Source organism: Cuculus canorus, chromosome 6 (assembly GCF_017976375.1).
Source record: "Cuculus canorus isolate bCucCan1 chromosome 6, bCucCan1.pri, whole genome shotgun sequence".
In the NCBI taxonomy this organism is placed as follows: Eukaryota; Metazoa; Chordata; class Aves; order Cuculiformes; family Cuculidae; genus Cuculus; species Cuculus canorus.
In genome coordinates, this window is record NC_071406.1 from 15027349 (window position 1) to 15045892 (window position 18544).

At 38.3% G+C, this 18544-nt stretch overlaps 1 protein-coding gene across 2 annotated transcripts in view; it reads left to right on the forward strand.

The window, feature by feature from the left end:
* Positions 1–18544, forward strand: part of CNTNAP5 (contactin associated protein family member 5) — a 284769-nt gene that overhangs the window by 213063 nt on the left and 53162 nt on the right. For both annotated transcript variants that reach the window (XR_008450459.1, XM_054070363.1), the window contains exons 14-17: positions 10037–10193; positions 14443–14570; positions 14754–14924; positions 17017–17235. Coding sequence is in view for 1 of the 2 variants with exons in the window: in XM_054070363.1 (XP_053926338.1) it covers positions 10037–10193; positions 14443–14570; positions 14754–14924; positions 17017–17235 (675 nt within the window). In the remaining variant the exon portion in view is untranslated. The remainder of the gene's footprint in view (positions 1–10036; positions 10194–14442; positions 14571–14753; positions 14925–17016; positions 17236–18544) is intronic.

An 18544-nucleotide genomic window follows, 5' to 3' on the forward strand; every position in this document is an offset into this window, starting at 1 on the left:
TTTATTTGCCATTGCTCTGTAATGTGTTGTAACACGTAGTACTATAAAGAAGTTTAATGAGTTGCAGTAATGCTTATTGTCTTGGAGATGTTGGGATGCAGTTCAATAAGGTTTTTTGATGAAACACTTAAAACTGGACTGTCTCCACTGCTGTGCTAATCATCCAGATTGGTGCTGTTATGATCATAGTAAGTGCAACTCAGTGTTGTCATTTGCCAGCTAATGCATTTTGGGAGCACAAAATAAAAAATCCAGTTCAACTGACCCTGTGAGATTTCAGTTCAGTAGGGATGTGACAGAAGACTAGGAGGAAAGGGTAAGAGCGTTTTTTTTTTTTACTCTGCTTGTCTAAGCTGCCTCGTTGACTTATAATTAGAATAAGACTCAGAAATGTGCCTGGATTATTCTCTACTGTTTTCCAGGTATTGGTTTCCAGATATAGTTTTTTTGGTTGTTTACAATGCTTGTGTTTTAGAGTACAGCAAATATATTGCATGCTCTGCACAGTGACTTTTTCAGCTGTTTAGCATAAATTTAAATATACTGCTTTTTTGCTGCTTTTAAAAAAACAAAACAACTCTGTATGGGGAGTGATACTGGGTGTCCCTCTTACTGAAGGTGCTGGTTTGCCCAGTTAATTTTACAGGGCACTTGAAATGTTCACATCCCATTTTCTGAAGGATTCTTTCCAAAACAGAACCACCATCCCAATAATATCTGTGAGTGCTATTATCAGCTTTAAGAAAATCCTCTCATTTATTTAATTAGGGACTGCAGCATCAGAGTGATTAATAATGTGTTACTATTACTTCTAATTTATCTTCTATTAAGACTGTTTTCTATTTCTATTCCACTTCAGAAATTCATCATATTTACTGATGATATTTTCTGATTTCTTTAAGATCAATCTAAGCCATGAAAGTCAGTAGTTATCAGCCACTTACAGGAACCAGTTAGTGGTTACACTTCGAAAAGGCACTCTGTGGAAATGACATTGTGCCAATGACTTTCTGGTCAGATTCACTCTGTGTAAATAGATGTTATTCTCTAACTGTCAGCCATGCTGTATTAACCTGGGAGCTGAAAGACAAGGTGTGTTTTCATTGCTTCGTGAATCAATATTACTGATAAGGATTCTCTATACCCAAATCTAGTGCTTATTATTCGTAGAAGCTGTTATCACAAGTACAAGGGTAAGAAAATTAATCTGTCTTTTTTGGAGGGCTTCAAATCAGAAGACAGTCCATTTCAGTCATTGGTGACTGTATTGGTGCAATGTGAGCAGAAGGGGAAAAAAAAGTAATATAGAGGATACTTTTATTATTAATACTGGTAGTTAAAACTGCATGTACAGGAAACAGTTCTGTCGAGTAAGGTAATTCCATTTTTTGCTCAAACACTTTTCAAAATGAAGTGGGGGGGCAAGAAGAACTGTTATTAGTGTCTGTGGTTTCTCCCAAAGGACCAAGCAAAGACTGCTTTCCACAGCATGTTTTTCTGCAGCTTATGCAGACTTCCATTAAGTGTCCCAAATATCCCCATTTTATCTATTTTATTTTTGTAGTCTATCAAATTGCATTTTTCTGTGGGCGTGATCCAGCAAACCTTCCATGGGTTCCTGGAAGTGTTGAATTAAACCTTTTATTAACTCCACTCAATCTTACTCGAACTGACTTGTGTCCATAAACTTGAGCAACCTTCTCTGAGTTATGCTCCAGCTTCCAGACTATTGTTAGGCCCAGCTGTAGACCCAGAGTTTTGTGGACTTTTCTTTGTGGAAGGACTCAGGCTGGCAGGCAGGTGAAAGTGCACGAGGCTCAGAGCTGTGCAGAGCTTTTCCGTACAGGTCTAACATTACACCACACTGAGTGCATGAGGCGCAAAGTGCTAGAGGTAGGATCCCTCTGTTACTCTTCATCCAAGCCCTATCCCAAGAGTTTGAGCTTTCATGATGGATCTTTCAAGAATAAATGGATCAGATATATAAATATTTTTTTCCTTTTTTTAACCTCCTTCAAAAATAGTTACTTCAGAGCTTTCTTTCAGTCACTGCATACCTGCAGATGGTGCTTTAACCTGTCCCAGTGACAGTCACAGAGTTTGTCTAAGGAATTCTTATAACCTGTATCTGTTTCAGAACAGCTTGAAACAGGGAGCTGGACTAGACAGTCTCCAGAGGTGCCCTCCAGCTTCAGTTCTGTGAACAGCCTGATGCTCAGTCACTGTAAATCAGCACAACTACCCTAATTTCACTGGAGCTACAGCATTTGTGCTAGTTGCTGGATCTGGCCTTTTTATCCCTTGAAATTAATAGTGGGTGAATGAGCTGCAAAGTGTTTTATCCCGGCAGTCTTTCCTGGGACAGTTGCTTGTAGTTTAAGTTTCACAGTTCTGAAAAAGTTCTTGTCTCACTTCAACATTCCCATGAATAATAAATGAATACTAAGTTTTCTTGTGGTGAAAGGATTGGTTTACGGTGTGGTGCACCACTCATAGTCTGTGATGCTTCTATGAGGATATTACCAGGCTCTGAAATTGCTTTCCTCTATGAAAACTTAAATAGCATTTAAGAACAAAAACTACTTTGATAAGCAACTTCTCTCACCTTACAGTAGTTTATAAGGTGCGTTAGTTCAGCAGTCTCTCCTTACCCTGTAGCACTTTCATATCCATTATAAAACACTTTAAAAGCAAAGCTGTGAAGAAGAGCTGTTTAAACTTAAAAACTGAGTCATGTCTTCTATGCTTTCCCGCAGTCCATGTGGAATATGGTGATCTAAAACCAGGCCACCTCAAGTAGTGAGCTCAAACTAATGCAAGTAAGACTTCAAGTTGGACGTTGAGAGCCCGGGCGGTATCACTATCTGCCTACAGAGTGGCTGCGAGTGTCATTTCTACTGTCTTCCTCAAGCCCTGGAGAGCCACTCAGGAGCATTGGAGTGGTGCAAATACTTAGAACCCCAAGTCTTAATCACATGGTCTTTTGGTACCCTATGGGATTTTCAGAAGAACTGAAATGACATGATCTTATTTACCTTCTGTATATTAATCCATTAATTCATCATTTGCTACTATTTACTCACACTAACTATTTTTTTTACTTATGCAGTAGAACTGATTATTAATGAAAAAACATTGGTCCTGGGCAGTGCATTGAGCCACCACAGGAGATGGCCTTCTGGTGGAAATGAGTGAGATGGTACTGGTGAAAGAGGATGAGTATGAACATAGGAGATGAACGAGAAGTGCAAGGGCAACAAATGATAGCATCATGTAATTGCTATTATTCATACTGGCTATAACCATAAGACAGGGAAAGAGGTCCAGACAACTCCTGAGCAGGTCCTGCTTCTCTGGTCCATGCAAGGTCATGCTGGCACCCACTGTGGCTGATCCATGATCGTTTTCACTTGCAATCGAATCCAGGGCACTGATGGGTTTCTGGTGCCAGGAGGGTGTAAGGATGTGGCAGGATGTGCATCAATACCATAGGCCTATATGGCAATGCAGGGCTCATTTATCTAAATTTACTTGGAGGAATTAGGCTAAATAGAGAAAATGGAAAACAAAAGGAGGAATGAGAAAAAGGAGTTTAAAGCAAGAGGGACGGGTTTGAAGTGCAGCTGAGCTAGAAGGACGTAAAAGGAGTAAGGTAAAATGTTTTGTTTCAACAGGATAGGTTATCTAGTCCATCTTCAGCAAAACTCCTGGGGATTCAAAGCTGATATATTCTCTGTTTTGTCATTTATCTCTAAAAGCTGCAATTTTCTCTGCATTTTTTTTTTTACTTGTTTTTTTTTTTTTTTGGGGGGGGGGGTGTTATTTTTCTATTGCTGTCCATTTTTCTTCCTAACCTGCATGCTTTTTAGCTGGTCCCATACTTTCTGTTACTGGTTGGAGTCCCACTCACCTATATCAGGAAAATTGTCACTTGGCCAGAAATTTATAGAGAAAACAACCCAGCCTGAGCTGGAGAGGAAAAAGCAAGTACTCATATTTTCAGTCGTCTTTGTCCTTCAGCAGAGACACACATGAGGCATAATATTTTAGTTTGGATGTAGATTCTATCTTCCTCAGCATATGAAGGTGGTTGGGTCAGATATCCTTATACTCATCCTCAAATCTTTCTCTCAAAGGGTTGATGATGATTTTGCTTTCACTGAAGCACTGTTAATGTGTGACAGCACAGCTCTGTCATTGCAGCTCAGCAGTTCTGCTCATTAGCCTTCACTTAAATCTAGAAGAAGCAAAGGTCCATGTTTATTTACCTTCTTTCTGCCCATTCCCATCTGTGAGAATATCTTAACAACACTAGGAAGCATGGAGCACACCGTGATAACAGCTGCTCCACAGGGAGATGCAGTTTCTCTGCTTAAGAGAGACAGATGCAGACAAATGCTGCTGCATGGGTTTTTTTTTTTTTTTTTTTTTTTTTTTGTTATGTTTTTATGCAGTAACTTCATCTTGGGACTCTGTATGAAAGCAGTGCCCCTTGCCAGGGAGGCTGAATAGCGAAAAAGGCAGTACTTTCATGGAATTTCCTTCCTTCCTTCCTTCCTTCCTTCCTTCCTTCCTTCCTTCCTTCCTTCCCGACAGACTTTTTGACTATGTAACATTTGCCAGGGAGTAGGTCCACTGGCATTAACAGGACTGATTCACTTTCGATAGCTTCTCTGAGTAAGGGTTACATGATCTGACCAGAAATTGAAATCAAATTCACTGTGAATCTTAGTAACATGAACTCAGTTGCTACTTAGTACAGAATGGTGTCTGTCCTGCTCTGGTGTTTGACCAGCCATGATTTCCAACGCAGTCTCATTTGTCATCTCTGAAAATTAGGGCAGTGGATTATGGGTTACAGTTTTAAGAAAGAAAAAGGATAAATAAAAAAAAGAAAAATAAAAGGATAAAAAGGATAAATAAAACTGAATTGCATATTGCCATGGGTAAGGTTTTAGATAACGAGGAAGAAATATTAGATGGTCATTGTCACTGTACTGAAAAGAAACGTACAAAGCATGTGAGTGTCCACATGGAAGCAGAGTAGTTCAGTACAAAAACAACTGGATGATTTGGCAACTCACTCGGTGAATAATGGTCAGAAGAACTGTGTCATTGGACATTTGCATATTTTGCTTGGTCCATATTGCATATATTCCTTTTCTTTTTTTCCAAGATTATCTGATCTTGAGTTGAAAACAGGATTTAGTTTGTGAATTGCAGAGAGCCTGCTACCTCAGAGGGTGGATGTTTCTTCCCTCTGGCTAGGAGGGAGCCATGAGACCCTTACTGGTGGCCGTATACCAAAGAGCAACTCTTTTCACTGTTAAATCTCAGCATCAGCTTTAAAGAATTGGTAGCACATACTGGTTAATGCAGCACAGCCTGAGTTCACCCTGCTTTGTGTTGTTAGTGTATTCTTCCAGAGGTGTGAGCTGTCATTTAAATCAATAAAGATTTCAAGTCATGTTAGGAGTATGAAAACATCTTGGGCACTTCTTGACGAAGTGGGACTTTGCCAATTATAATGCATTGATTTGATCTTGATAAGGGCTGTGGTGTCATCAGAAGCAGGACTTGGCAGTTGGAATGGAGAACTCAGTACATGCTTTTGGGGGTCTTTCTGCTTTTAAGTGAAGCAATATCAGGCTGTGAGGCCTCTGCCGCTCTCCAGATGTCACTCAGCTGATTTGAGCGTTACACCACCACCCGATCCATCTGTCTTACAAGGTAAAGTTGTTCAAGTTGAACTACTTCCTTTTGCAAAGTCACAGTGACTTTGGTGTTCGTCCTCTCTTGCAAGATCAGCCTTGAGAAGCCCAGGCAAGTCCATTGTACCGCAAGTAACAAGAATGACTGGGCAAATGATGCAGACAAATCTTGTCAAATATTCCAAGTATAATTCTCTTAAAAATGCATGGCTTTGTTTTAATTCATGCTGTATATACATAAAAGCCAAATGCCAAGACTTTCTGCCTGTATAAAGATAAACTGACTCCACAGCAGTGGCTTGGCGTTTGTATAGATAGTAATTTAGTCCTAAATACTCTTGAAATATGCTACTTCTCCCCCTCCTCCAGCTTCTCAGTGCCTATACAAGTAATTTCTGAAAAAAATTCTTTGTCATTTAAAACATGAGCAAGTTTAAAATCTTAAAAAATAGCTTGTATTGCTAGCAAACATTTGCTTCTAATACAGAATATGACAAAACTGTCAGTACAAGGGAAGTTTAAAAGAACAAACATATTCTTGCAAACCAGTAGAGGGGCACCAAATACGCGTTCAGCCATTCTTGTTAGTAGAAGAGCCAGATACGCATTGCAGGTGAATTTGATCTCAAGCCACTGTCTTTTTAAGGATCATTGGAAACAATCTCCATGTGTCTCACTGCTGTTTTTGTAGCCTTCAGCCTCTGTGCTCAGGGACTGTACAGTCTGTGCCTGCTTTGCTACTGCTGAAACAGGTTTCGTACAGAGAACTAACAATGAACAGTTTAGTTAAGTGCACTGATAGAGCGATTACTGGAGATCTACTGAAGAACTGACATCTGAAAGCAGCTTACTCCCTGTGCCTTGCGGGATGGAGGAAAACTGAGTTCTTATTCATGTGTTTTGGTATTTTATGTGCCAGGGTTTCTGAAGTTTTATTTGGGCATTCAGATGCATAGACTTAGCAGCTATCGAATAGACCAGTAGACCACGAAGGACCAGCGTATGGAGACAGGTAGAGGGGAGCATCAAGACAGTCAGCTGAAGAGGAAAACTCTTATTCTTTATTTTCAGAAGACCTATGCCAACCTTGCTTTCTGCAGCCTGGGCCTGGAAGTGTGAACAAGTAGCAGTACTTAGTTTGATACAATCTGCTCATCCTCTTATTCAATATCATATTAAGTCGTGGTAAAAACAGTGCTGTTTTTACAGCATCTGTTTGTAGAAGCTTTCAGACAGCACAATCACAGAAATAATTATTGTCCTCTGCAAGAAATAAAAACAATGTTTTCCTTTTTTTTTTGAGGATTTTGTTTAAATTAAAACCTTTCAAGGGCAGCTTGGGCAATACAGGGAGAAATCGCTTTAACGAAAGTAGCCTCTAGTTCTTTTACTGGTGAATTCAGTCATTTAGGGCTTGCTGGTTTGGGATTTTTTTCACACATATTCTCCTTTAGAAACATAGTATGATGTTTGAAGACAACCTTAACAAATTTATTGTAGTGGATTTTTTTTTCAATTCTAAATAGACAAAAATGCACAGAAAATAATACTTTTATTTATGCATTAGGCTTTTAACTAAGTTTTTTTCACTAAATAATGTGTTACTACATACAATGTAGGCACAAAATGACAGTTAAATGGACTTTTTACCTTAGATATTCTAAAGAGGAATTCTACTGTTCTATGCAACCATTAATTTATGGGGCTATGCAAAGCCCTTGGTTAACATCAATGACTTAGTCTGAAGCTTCACCACAGAAGGGAAATTAATTCATTTTGAGGTGGTAGAGAATTGATAATGCTTTGAAAAAATACAGTGATTACAGAAGTGAAGATATTGAATGAAGCTGAATCAATACCTTTTGGCCAAACTCAATCTCAGTGCAAGGCACCCTCCTGCTCTGCCAAGCTGCTATGGTGTAAGTTTTCTGGAAAGAACTCAGGGATAGACTGATTGGCATTTCTAGTGAAATATTGTATTACTTCAGCATTATGACATACCACGTATGTTTCAGTAATTTCTAAACACTTAGGACCTTGCTAAAGTACCTTAGATTTAAGAGTTTTGCTGAATAGCTCTGTAATTTCTCATGTGTTAAAAATTAGGCGTGTAGAAAAGTTTTAAAGAATTAGGGCCTTATTTTCTTTAGAACTACGCTTGATTTCTAAAGGACTAGTTTGAGAGAAAAAAAATTACTCATCTTGAGTAAAGGGTGGCAGAACTCTGCCTAATAAATAGAAGTTTTGAAAACACACTCTTTTTTATAGTCTGTTCCCTTGACGATCTCAGGTTGTTCGTTATAATGCTCTCTGTATTTAATTTAGTTGTAAAATTCTCAAACTGTGGTGATTCTACCACTTTCCCAGTCTGTATCGTAAATCTGAATGTGTATGTTTTTGCTTGATATTGCTCAATAAAACAAATAACAGATCTGAAAAAGACATCTGAAAACTATTCATTCTTAATTCCTGTGAATGATTGCTTGTTTCACTGTTATTTTTAAGTATGTAATAGTTTCTGCAGAAAGAATCTGACACAGGTTGAATTTGATTAATGATTACCATTATTTGCTGATGGCTTGAAGAATTTATCTTTATCTAAATATATTTTCTACAATGGACACTTAAAATTAGATTAAGCACTTTTGTATAATATCAATTTCAAAACCTAGAAAAATAACCTTCAATTAACATTACTATTCCAAGCTTTACCAAGTAATTTCCAATAATATAGACCTGTTTTACTGGCTGCAGAAATGAACTTGTGCAAGAAAATCAGTGGAAAAGAAAAGAAAGAAAAGAAATGTGTTGACAGTAAAATGAGACCTAAAATATATGCACTTTTTTGTAAGACGTATCCTGAGTTATTCTTGAATTGTGTTTTTCTAATGAGTACCACTGGGTATTGGTCAAAATTGTCACATCTTAATTTTTGGTATCATGAGAATGGAGTTAGTCTTCCAATTTTTATTTTCCTTTTTCATAAATTTATAGTTCCACAGTCTAAGCTTAGAAGGAAAACAAATATGAATTCCTTTTGCCAAGTGATTCTAAAGCTCATTTTAATTAGTCCTTTATACGCTACAATTAACCTTGATCGCATTTCATATTTTAGACTTTCTTGCTTAGTATAATGAGGAATATTCCCTACTAATAATGTTAGTAAAACAGAATAATAAATTGATTCATTTTCCTACATTAGCAGTGCAGTTTATTTTTTCAAACTCCTTTGATCAAGAAGTCTTGGTATGTCAATTTTGCTAAATTTTGCCATCTACCTGTATGTGTAACTGAGTACATTTCTTGACTTAAGGATTAAGAAGTCAATGAAAAAGTTATCTGAACTGGAAGACAAAGTCAATCTTAGCAAAATGTTAATTCGTGGATTTCATTGCATCTGAATCTGCTTACTGTATCTGACTATTAATATTTAATGCTTGATGTATGACAGATTATAAAATTTAAACAAAAAACATCTTTGTTTATACATAGATCTTAGAGCTCCTGTAGATAAAAAATATCTTGGTAGAGACAAATTAATTCCCACGCAGGGAAAACTTTTTTCCCCACTTATGTCCTACTTGAATCTTTAATCTACTATGTTTTAATAACTTATGGAGCTTTGTATTTACAAATTCCACCTGTGGAAAGCCCACTCAAATCGCTATTCCTGCTGCTTTAGAAACCAGTACTAATTTTGTTCTTAGTTTTGAGAGGAAATGTATTAAACCCATTGTAATAGATCAGTTTGTGCCTTACTTCTGAAGATTTTTACTCTTCATATATGAGTCCTAAGATAAAAAATCCAAATCTGAGAGGTAGAGTCTCCTTCATAACAGGTGGACTTTGCAATAGGTTCCTGGCCAATACTGGGTGGTGGGCAGCTGTGCCATGTGATTCATGGCAGGAAAATTGTTTTCAGACAATGTCAGTGATCAGGTCTCCCCCCTAGCATCCCACAAAAAGAGTGACACAGCTGGTGCAGGCAGTGGTGTTGTGTTCATGGGTTAAATGTCTCTGCAGCTGAAATGTGTCAAGGTTCTCATAGGTGATTGGCACATGAGCCTTACGGGGAAAACATCTGCTCCTCAAATAAAGCAGGATTACCATTACTTTCTCAGCATGTAGTCCATAAAATGAAACTTAGGCAAAGTATATGGTTTGTTACTACTTCTGCAGGTTACATCTTTTCTTTCAGTATTATTTAACATGTTCACCTCCATTCTTTTTCATTCTCAGGAGAATCCAATTTGCTTATCAAGTTCTCTTTCTCTCTCTTTTTCTCTTTTCTCTTTTTTTACCCCCTCTTTTTCCCTTTCATCCAGATGGAATGCCATTTGCTTGGTGGGTTGGCCGTGCCAATGAAAAGCATCTTTACTGGGGAGGATCTCTTCCGGGCATTCAGCAGTGTGCATGTGGACTGGAAGAAAGTTGTCTGGATATGAGATATTTTTGCAACTGTGACGCAGATAGAGAAGAATGGTAATAATTTTAACATGTATAGTAGTGTCTGTGTGAGAGCTGGGGATAGGAAGTAGGGTGAGAATGCTTAATTCTTTTCCTGGTTCACAGCTTAGGAAGCTTGAATGGCTTGAGTAAAATCGAATAAGAATGAAAGTCAAACTCAAATTTGGACTAAGTTTCATATTTAAGCCAAAGAAAAAGTACCTGGCTGAAGCAGGTTGCTGGGATGGATTGTTTTTGAAAAAATGTTCACTGCCAATTGCCAAATCCAGTTATTTTATTTTTGTAAAAAAAAAAATCCCTTTGATTTAGTTGGAACATTGCATGAATAAATGCTCTAGGAGGTTGGTGCATGAGCATACAGCAGACCAGAAAATTCAGGCATAGACAGCAAAATGCAGGTACAGAAAACTAAAGAACAAGAAATCGGTACTGTCAAAAAAACTTGTCTTATTCTTATGAGACAGTATATCTGTATATGCTTTTACTTTCTTTTACATTGGGACTCTTTTAAAGTCATTGGAAAGACTAGGTTTTGGTTCAGTCTCCATAGGAAGTTTTAGACTAGCAGCACATATATTCAAGGCCTTCCTAGAGTTCAGACCTTTGTCGTGCACCAGTGTCACATGAATCTGTGAAGGCCACCTCAAAACCTTCTCCCACTCTTTGTGCCTTCAGAGACTCTACAGCAGCTGAGAGCTAGTTGGTGAACTTTCTAATCAATTCCATACTTGTGCTGGAGGGAACAGAAATGCTAGATGAGTGTTGCTTAAAGCATGATACAGCTTGAAACATTATGAAAATATGTGTGAAAACTGCTTTTCCCTCTCTTCCTTCTGGAGTTCCTTCCCTTTCTCAAAAAAAAAAAAAAAAAAAAAAAAATTTAACCTTGAGTAGTTTGAAAATTATGAATAATGGAAGTAGACAAGATACGTCTTGCTGTAATAGGCTGCTGTGTTTGAAATATTATCTGAATTATCCCTGTGAAGCCTTCAGTTAAAAGAGAATCAGTAGAAAGGAAGAGTAAGGGATCTTGAAACAAACAAACAAAAAAAAATCAGAAATTACTTGTCACTGTAAATGTTGGGATTTTTTTGGTTGCTTGACTTCCAGACAGCGTGATTATTCACTTGGACCCTTTATTTTCCTTTATATGGGGTCAGTATTTGCTTTAAAAAAATCATAGCTGTATAGGGATTTCCTTGGGAATGTCTTTATGTAAATGTTGGTTTATGAATGTGACTTGTATAGAAGCATCTGACTGTGCATGTTAATCTATCTTTTCTTCAATGATTGATTATCAGACACCCTTTCTTGAGATTTGCACATGAGCATCAGAATCAACTGCTTTTACTAGTGCTTGGCTCTTTTCATAATCCACATTTTGCTGCTCAGTGAGCTACTACTCAAGCGGAGCAGGGTGTGTTACGCTGGCAGACCATTGGGGTTGTAGTCCGAGACTGCAGGACAGTGCACCGCTAGATTGCACAAACCAATGCAAAGTGAACACTTAACTACATTTGTACAATGCTTCTGCTCAGTCTCCTTGGGAAATCAGACCGAAGTGAGATATACTTGTGGGTGTTTATCTCCATTTTCCCCCACACCCAATGATTTTGAACAAGCAGACATGTTTCAAACATCTTCAGCAGAGAAGAAGTTGTCTCAAAAGTATTAGAAATTACACATTCTATGAAAATTTATGCCAGGCTGAGGGGAAAAAGCCAATTAAAACCCACAAGAAGGAAGTTAAAGAAGCGTACACTTTTATTAGATTTCAGAAAACCCTCATGGGAGAGAGATGTAGGAAATCATGCTTCATTAGCTTGGCAGCTCACAGAGCTACTTGTTTCTCGTAATTCCATGATAATAACAGGATATGCATAGAAGTTTCCTCAGCTAAAATGCCTACTGTTTGCTGGTTTGGGCATTCAGGTGTTTTGTTTTGGCTTTTAATCCATTTGAAATTTGGACTTTCTTATTCTAAATTGCAGGTTGCCTTTTTAAAAGCCAAAAAAACCCTGACCTTTACAAGGAGTTTCTGAACATAAGAAATTTCATGCCTCTTGAAGATTGCTTTTGTGTTTCTCTGCTAGAACACTGACCCCCTGATATGTAATGAACATTTGAATGTGAAACATGCTGAGATCTGAACTGTAACTTTAACCTGCTACACATTGTAGTGGAAGGAGCAAAGCAGCAGTAGATGCATTTATTTTACTTAGTATGAAATAAAATGGGTGCTGCAGACTGGAAAACCAGAAAATTATTTTTGCTTCTTTTAGATAAATCAGGCTGCGCAGAGCATTTCCGAGGTAGGAACTCACTAGAATAGCTGGAGCGTCCTTCTGAAGAGGAGACAGGCTTAGGATTTTGCTTTGATTTGGTTTCCTTAGACTAAGAAGAAGCTAATAATTTCTCAGAGCAGGCAAAGAAACAGAAAACAATAGAAAACAGACCTGAAAAAATACTGAGCCAGGTGTTTGGCAGAATACAATATGCGCTTCTAGGCATGCTGACTTTTAAATGATATCTAAGCAGACAACTAAGCCAGATGCTATCTCTAGGCTCTTACTTGACTTGACACCAAGTTAATCCCCCTAGAGTTGTGCTGATTGGACGAACAAGAATATAATTGGCTGCATGCTATATGGGGAAGGCTTTTCTATTTTTCACCTTTCTTTTTGTTGAAGCATTCTAGTGAAAAGTATCTTTTCCCATCCAGCTCCTCACCGTGCTTCCAAACTCTACAGGATGAAGATAGCTAATTGTGTCACTGCTGAATGGCAGCACACTTTTATGGTAATTACTGCTGAACAGAAGAACAGCTCTGGTGAGGCAGCAGAGGCACAACTTGTCACCCTGACCCAAACTAGTCCAAAAAATTATTTCTTTCTCTCTCTTCCTCTTCCCCAATATGGAAATTTTGTGTGGGGACAAGTTATATATAGATGAGACAAATTTGCCATAGCTTCAAGCAGATACCTTCAAAGTGATTTTCTTCCTAAAAGATATGTCCCTTTTCAATCAAATGTTGTGTTCTTGATGCAGACTTTATTAGGAAGTCTGTATTGAAGGCATCTCTCTGCCTCATGCCTGGCAATTTCATCTTGCTGCACTTTATTTGCAACCTTCTACATGTCAGACATCAATTGAAACAAGAAAGAAATGTTAGGATTTAAGAGAGTACCTCTCCTTTTCCTTTTGGAATTAAGAGACAATTAACTATGCTGCATGTGATTAGAAAGCAGGAAAAATAAATGGTACAGATGCAGCCTTTATCAAACAGATCAAAATACTCCTTCTATTTTTCTTAATATTAATCAGTGTAGAGCACTTTTAGCCAAACACACATCCAAGGCTGTGTGTCAGCTTAGCTGCAGTGTTCATCCTCATTATTATTTCTTTGCTTAAGTCCCATGTCCCTTCCCACGGTTGGAATTATGATGAAAGGTACAATTGCGGAAGGTGGCATTACAAGCAGCATGTAGGTAGACTGGAATACTGCCTGCGACGTCAGGCTCTCTGGCAGCGGTATTGCTCAAAAAGTGATACCTGTTTCCTAAGACTTTGTGTCGTATCTGCCTGAAAGGCTACTGTGTGCAAATTTGGGATTATTGGCATTTTAGATCTGGTTATTGTTGCCATGTCCATATGCATCGTGTAGTCTTTTACCTCGGAGTCAACAGGCAAGTTGAGTCCACACCCTGCATGAAGATTGCAGGGCAATGCAGAGGTTGAGAACATTTTCCCCAAAGCTACTGAGATTCAGCCTCCTGAAGGATGCTCTGCCAGGCTTATGTGCCCCCTGCTAACAGCATGCTGAATCAGATATCGCGTGTTCTCTTCCTCTTTGGATAAAGCATAAAGTCAGCATAAATGCTGTTATCTGTCTCCAGCTAAACTTAACAGAAATGCATGCTGGGACTTAGACCTGATCCGCATCAAATTCATCCTGCGGAGGAAATCCAGTAGAGCCCAGTTTACATTAATGCTTCACAATCATTCTGAAACACATTTATAGTCCATATCAGACAGCATCACGTATCCAAACACAGTGTTTGCAGTGGTCAGTGTTACGTATAAGCACAGAACGTATATTTGCATGTATGTATCTTAAGTGGTGTGTACCAGACATAATTCTAGGTAATTCTGCAAAAGACCTTTCATCTTTAACTAAGCATCATTCAGGTATTGCCTTGCATGGGGATTTCGTCTGTGGCTAATCTGTCTCTTTCCGGTTTTTTTTTGTTTTGTTATAATCCAGGACAAATGATACCGGCCTCCTTACTTACAAAGACCATTTGCCTGTATCTCAGATAGTGGTCACTGACACAAACAGATCAAATTCTGAGGCTGCCTGGAAAATCGGCCCTTTGCGTTGCTATGGAGACAGTGAGTACTTGCTCTTCTCAATTTCCATAGGTACAGAATGTTCCTCTTTCTTTTTGTTTTGATTTTTGGGGCTTGGGGTTTTTTTTTGAAATGTATTTATATGATGAAAGGTGGCTTTCCACATGCAGCTCGCAGCTGCTGTCTGGAGCCAATTAACTATAGAGAAGGGGGTTGTGTTTGCAGGGCAGTTCTGGAATGCCGCATCCTTCAACACTGAAGCCTCCTACCTGCATTTCCCCACCTTCCATGCCGAGGTCAGCGCGGACATCTCCTTCTTCTTCAAAACTACTGCTGTCTCCGGGGTATTCTTGGAAAACCTTGGGATTAAAGACTTCATACGAGTTGAAATAAGCTGTAAGTTTCACCACTGAGAAATCTTAGTGTATTTGCCCAGTTTGACAGGTGCAGAGAAGCAGGAAGGACGTATTTTCTTCTGTCGTGAGATATTTGGAGTACCTGGAGAGGATGAGAGGGAGACATAAGGACTCTTTAATCCAGACACATCTATCTATCCTGTCAGAGTTTCCCTATGTAGCCTTGGTCATTACACTTCGTCTTGTTATGGCTAGGATTGTCTTTCTTAAACAGGTAACTGTATTTACTTTTTCAACACCGATATTAGTTATTTCTCTTTAGAGGAATAGCTACTGTTTAGATATAGCTTTAGACTTCCTGTAGACTGTAATTTTAGTTGAAAGATGAAAAATTTAATACAGCCACTCTAATGGTTATTTTTATTTCTGTATCAGCAACATATCCATTCGGATGTAGCCCCAGCATTTCAGGGGAACTCAGTGTGCATGGTAAAGCTACAGTGTGAGAGTCTGTGAAGGACTGGATGCTAATGCAAGATAAGTTAGTCACAGCTGTTGTGTGCCTTGAATGCTTTGAAATCTAGTGACTGCAGTATAACTGCTACTCAGTATATAAAGGAGAGTAGCAGTGAACTTAATTAGTGAGGCTTTGCCTCACTCCTGATGGCTTCAAATGTTTATTAGTGACAAAAGACTACTGTGTCTTTGACAGGAAATATGACTTCTGTGTTTCAAATTCTGTCAAGCTTAAGAAAAACAAACTGAGTGCTATGCATTTTATAATATCCTCAGCATAAAATTTAATAAAAACGGGCCCCAAGGCCCTTTGATTCATTAAACCAATGGTAAATGTCATGGTGCATTATCACAAGGTAATGAGGTATGGTTTACTGTTAATTGCACATCAAACTCCCATTTGGTTGTACTTCAGTGTACTGCATTTCGTTCTCAGGGATATAGAAGTAAAAATGACATTTTGATATAAAATATAACAAATACTGTAAACTACTAAGAGGATTGTTTACTGTAAGCTTTTTTATGTATGTTAAATCCATACTCCCAGAGAAATGAGTCATTTAAAATCTGGGGAGAGTCTTAGTTTTTAAACATAGGTTTCTCATCCGTAGTTTGGTGTTATGTTTCTTGCTGCCAGGTAGAATTTGCAGCCTGAAGTCCTTGTATCCAGAAAGCTCCACAGACCAGCTGCTTCATGGGGGAATAGCTTTTTAGCAGATGCAAGGACTCAAAATAGATTTTTGTGTATCCCTATGAGTGGTTTCCTATCTTAACTGTCTAAGAAGCAGCTTCCAAAACCAGAGCTATCAAATTTTTGAATGTGCAGTAACAGTTTTTTTATGAATTTTCAAACCACAACATTTTGGTTGTCTGGTCAGTGGACCTGGTTGGTTCTTGGTCTTTCCAATGTGTTTAGCATTTTAAGAATAGGAAAAATAATCAGTGACAAGAATGTCAAAAAGTTCTGGCTCCTTTTAGACTTCCAGAAAAGTATGATGGACTCCTTTATACATATGGCAGTTGTTTTTCAATTATCATCCTGTTTCTAGGCGCTTTAATATCTCTGAGCACGTTACATATGCATCTCTAGTTTGGGTCTCTAGGATCACGAATGAACTGGTTTTGCTGATCACTAGTTTTTCCTTGCTTCTTGGGTCAGGTTCATGAATGCTTGTGGAATTATTTTCTACCATCTGAAGCCACATTCTGTAATTTTTAAGTATATGTACTTTGGAAGATTTAGACAGAAGTCTTTCATTTTTTCTTCCATCTTAGCATTATTTGTCAAAAATCTTTTGCTACCGTTGTGTGACTACTGTACAGCATTTGGGACTTATAATTCAGAAAGAAAGCTACTATTTCTAGAGCAGTATAATTGTTATAGCAAAAAAGATGGGTACCCATAGCTAAGCATAATCACAGCAGAGATCCAACAGTGAGACTGCAGGCTTGGATTTATGTATAAGCTGCTGTGTAGGAGATGGGAGGTAAATGATGCTGTACTATTTGCTGACATAAAAGTTAATGGACCCTATATTTATGTAAGATTTCTTGATGTCAAACTCATGATTTAATCAGACTTTCACTTCCTTTTCACCTTTGTTTATCTATTCCAGCCCCCAAAGAGATCACGTTCTCCGTAGATGTTGGGAATGGCCCCACAGAAGCCACTGTACAGTCTCCCACACCCCTGAATGACAACCAGTGGCACTATGTCCGAGCAGAGAGGAACCTCAAGCAAACATCTCTCCAAGTGGACAACCTCCCCAAGAAAGTCCTGGAGGCACCTGCTGAGGGGCACTTCCGCTTGCAGCTTAACAGCCAGTTATTTGTAGGTAGGGATCATTTAAGGGTATGTGTAGATATATACAATATTTCTGTGTCCACATTTTGGTAACGTTATTGTTTCACTGTTGACATGGGTGCGGTGACCTAATCCTGCTTCCTCTTCTTCTACGCCTCCATAGGCAACATAAAGTAAACTGAAACTACTACTACTACTACTAACTGTAGTGTAACCATACTATACTAACTACATGGTATTTTTTAGGGTCTAAGATTGCTTGAAACATATTTATTGCCGAAGAATTCATAGTAGTTCTTCTTGTGCAGCACTGTGGAATTTACTGTAGGAAATGTTATCTCTCTCTTTATATGCTATGTAAAAGGCATATTTTTTTCCTTTTAAGTTTCTGGGGCAAACCTTGATGACAATACGGTCTTAAAGTCCATTCCTTCAAGTATGCCTGCTTAAGCCCTTATTTGGACATAAACTGCATGCGTGAGAGAACTATGAAAACAGTCAGAGCAAATACAGCTATTGTAACTGAAAGTGATCTTTCAAAAGAAAAAAAATAAAGGGGAAAAAAGTGAAAATCTCTGTTTGCATATAGTTTGTTTCCCTATCTCCCCTGGAAATGAAACCTAGATTGGATCCAGCTTTTATTTGATAATATAATCAGGGATTACAAAGGGGCTTCTCCCTTTTTTATATTCAAACACTGTCTTTCTGAGTAATCCACTCAGTGATGGAGTGGGTTGTAACTTACTTATTGAGGGCCACTCAGGTATCTACTGAGTCTTTCCTTAAAATGGGTTCTCTTACTTTGCCATAATGCTGTAGCAAACTTCAATCTATCAATTCATTTTAATAAGTCTTACCTGTGTGTCTACACCCTTTGATTTAAGATGCTGGTGTATTTATTTGAGGTTTTCATGGTGTCTATGTGGAGTAATTATTTGGCTCTGAATATTAAGTAATGAATATGTTAATAAATAGATACAGCTCCATCAATGGCGATGTTTGATTCCTACCTAAAATGACCTCTGATAGGCTCAGCCAGAGGAAAATACACTGAAAACCTTGTGGAAGGGAGACTTAACACTGTCACATTGCAAGGTTTCTGTTTCCTGGTATGAAGCATGCCCCTAACCACTTGTTTCTCAAATGCTTAAATATTCTGTGGGAGGCCAGGTCTGAAGACAGTAGGGTTGGGCTGCTAGACATCTTAGAAACATCAGAGAAATCTATCCAAAGTATTGATTCCAGTGAGAAAACTTAGAGAATTTAATGACAGTTAAGATGACTGCAAGTTTTTGGTTGTGTATTTTCAAAGGAGTAAAAATGAGAGGCTTGGTATGTCT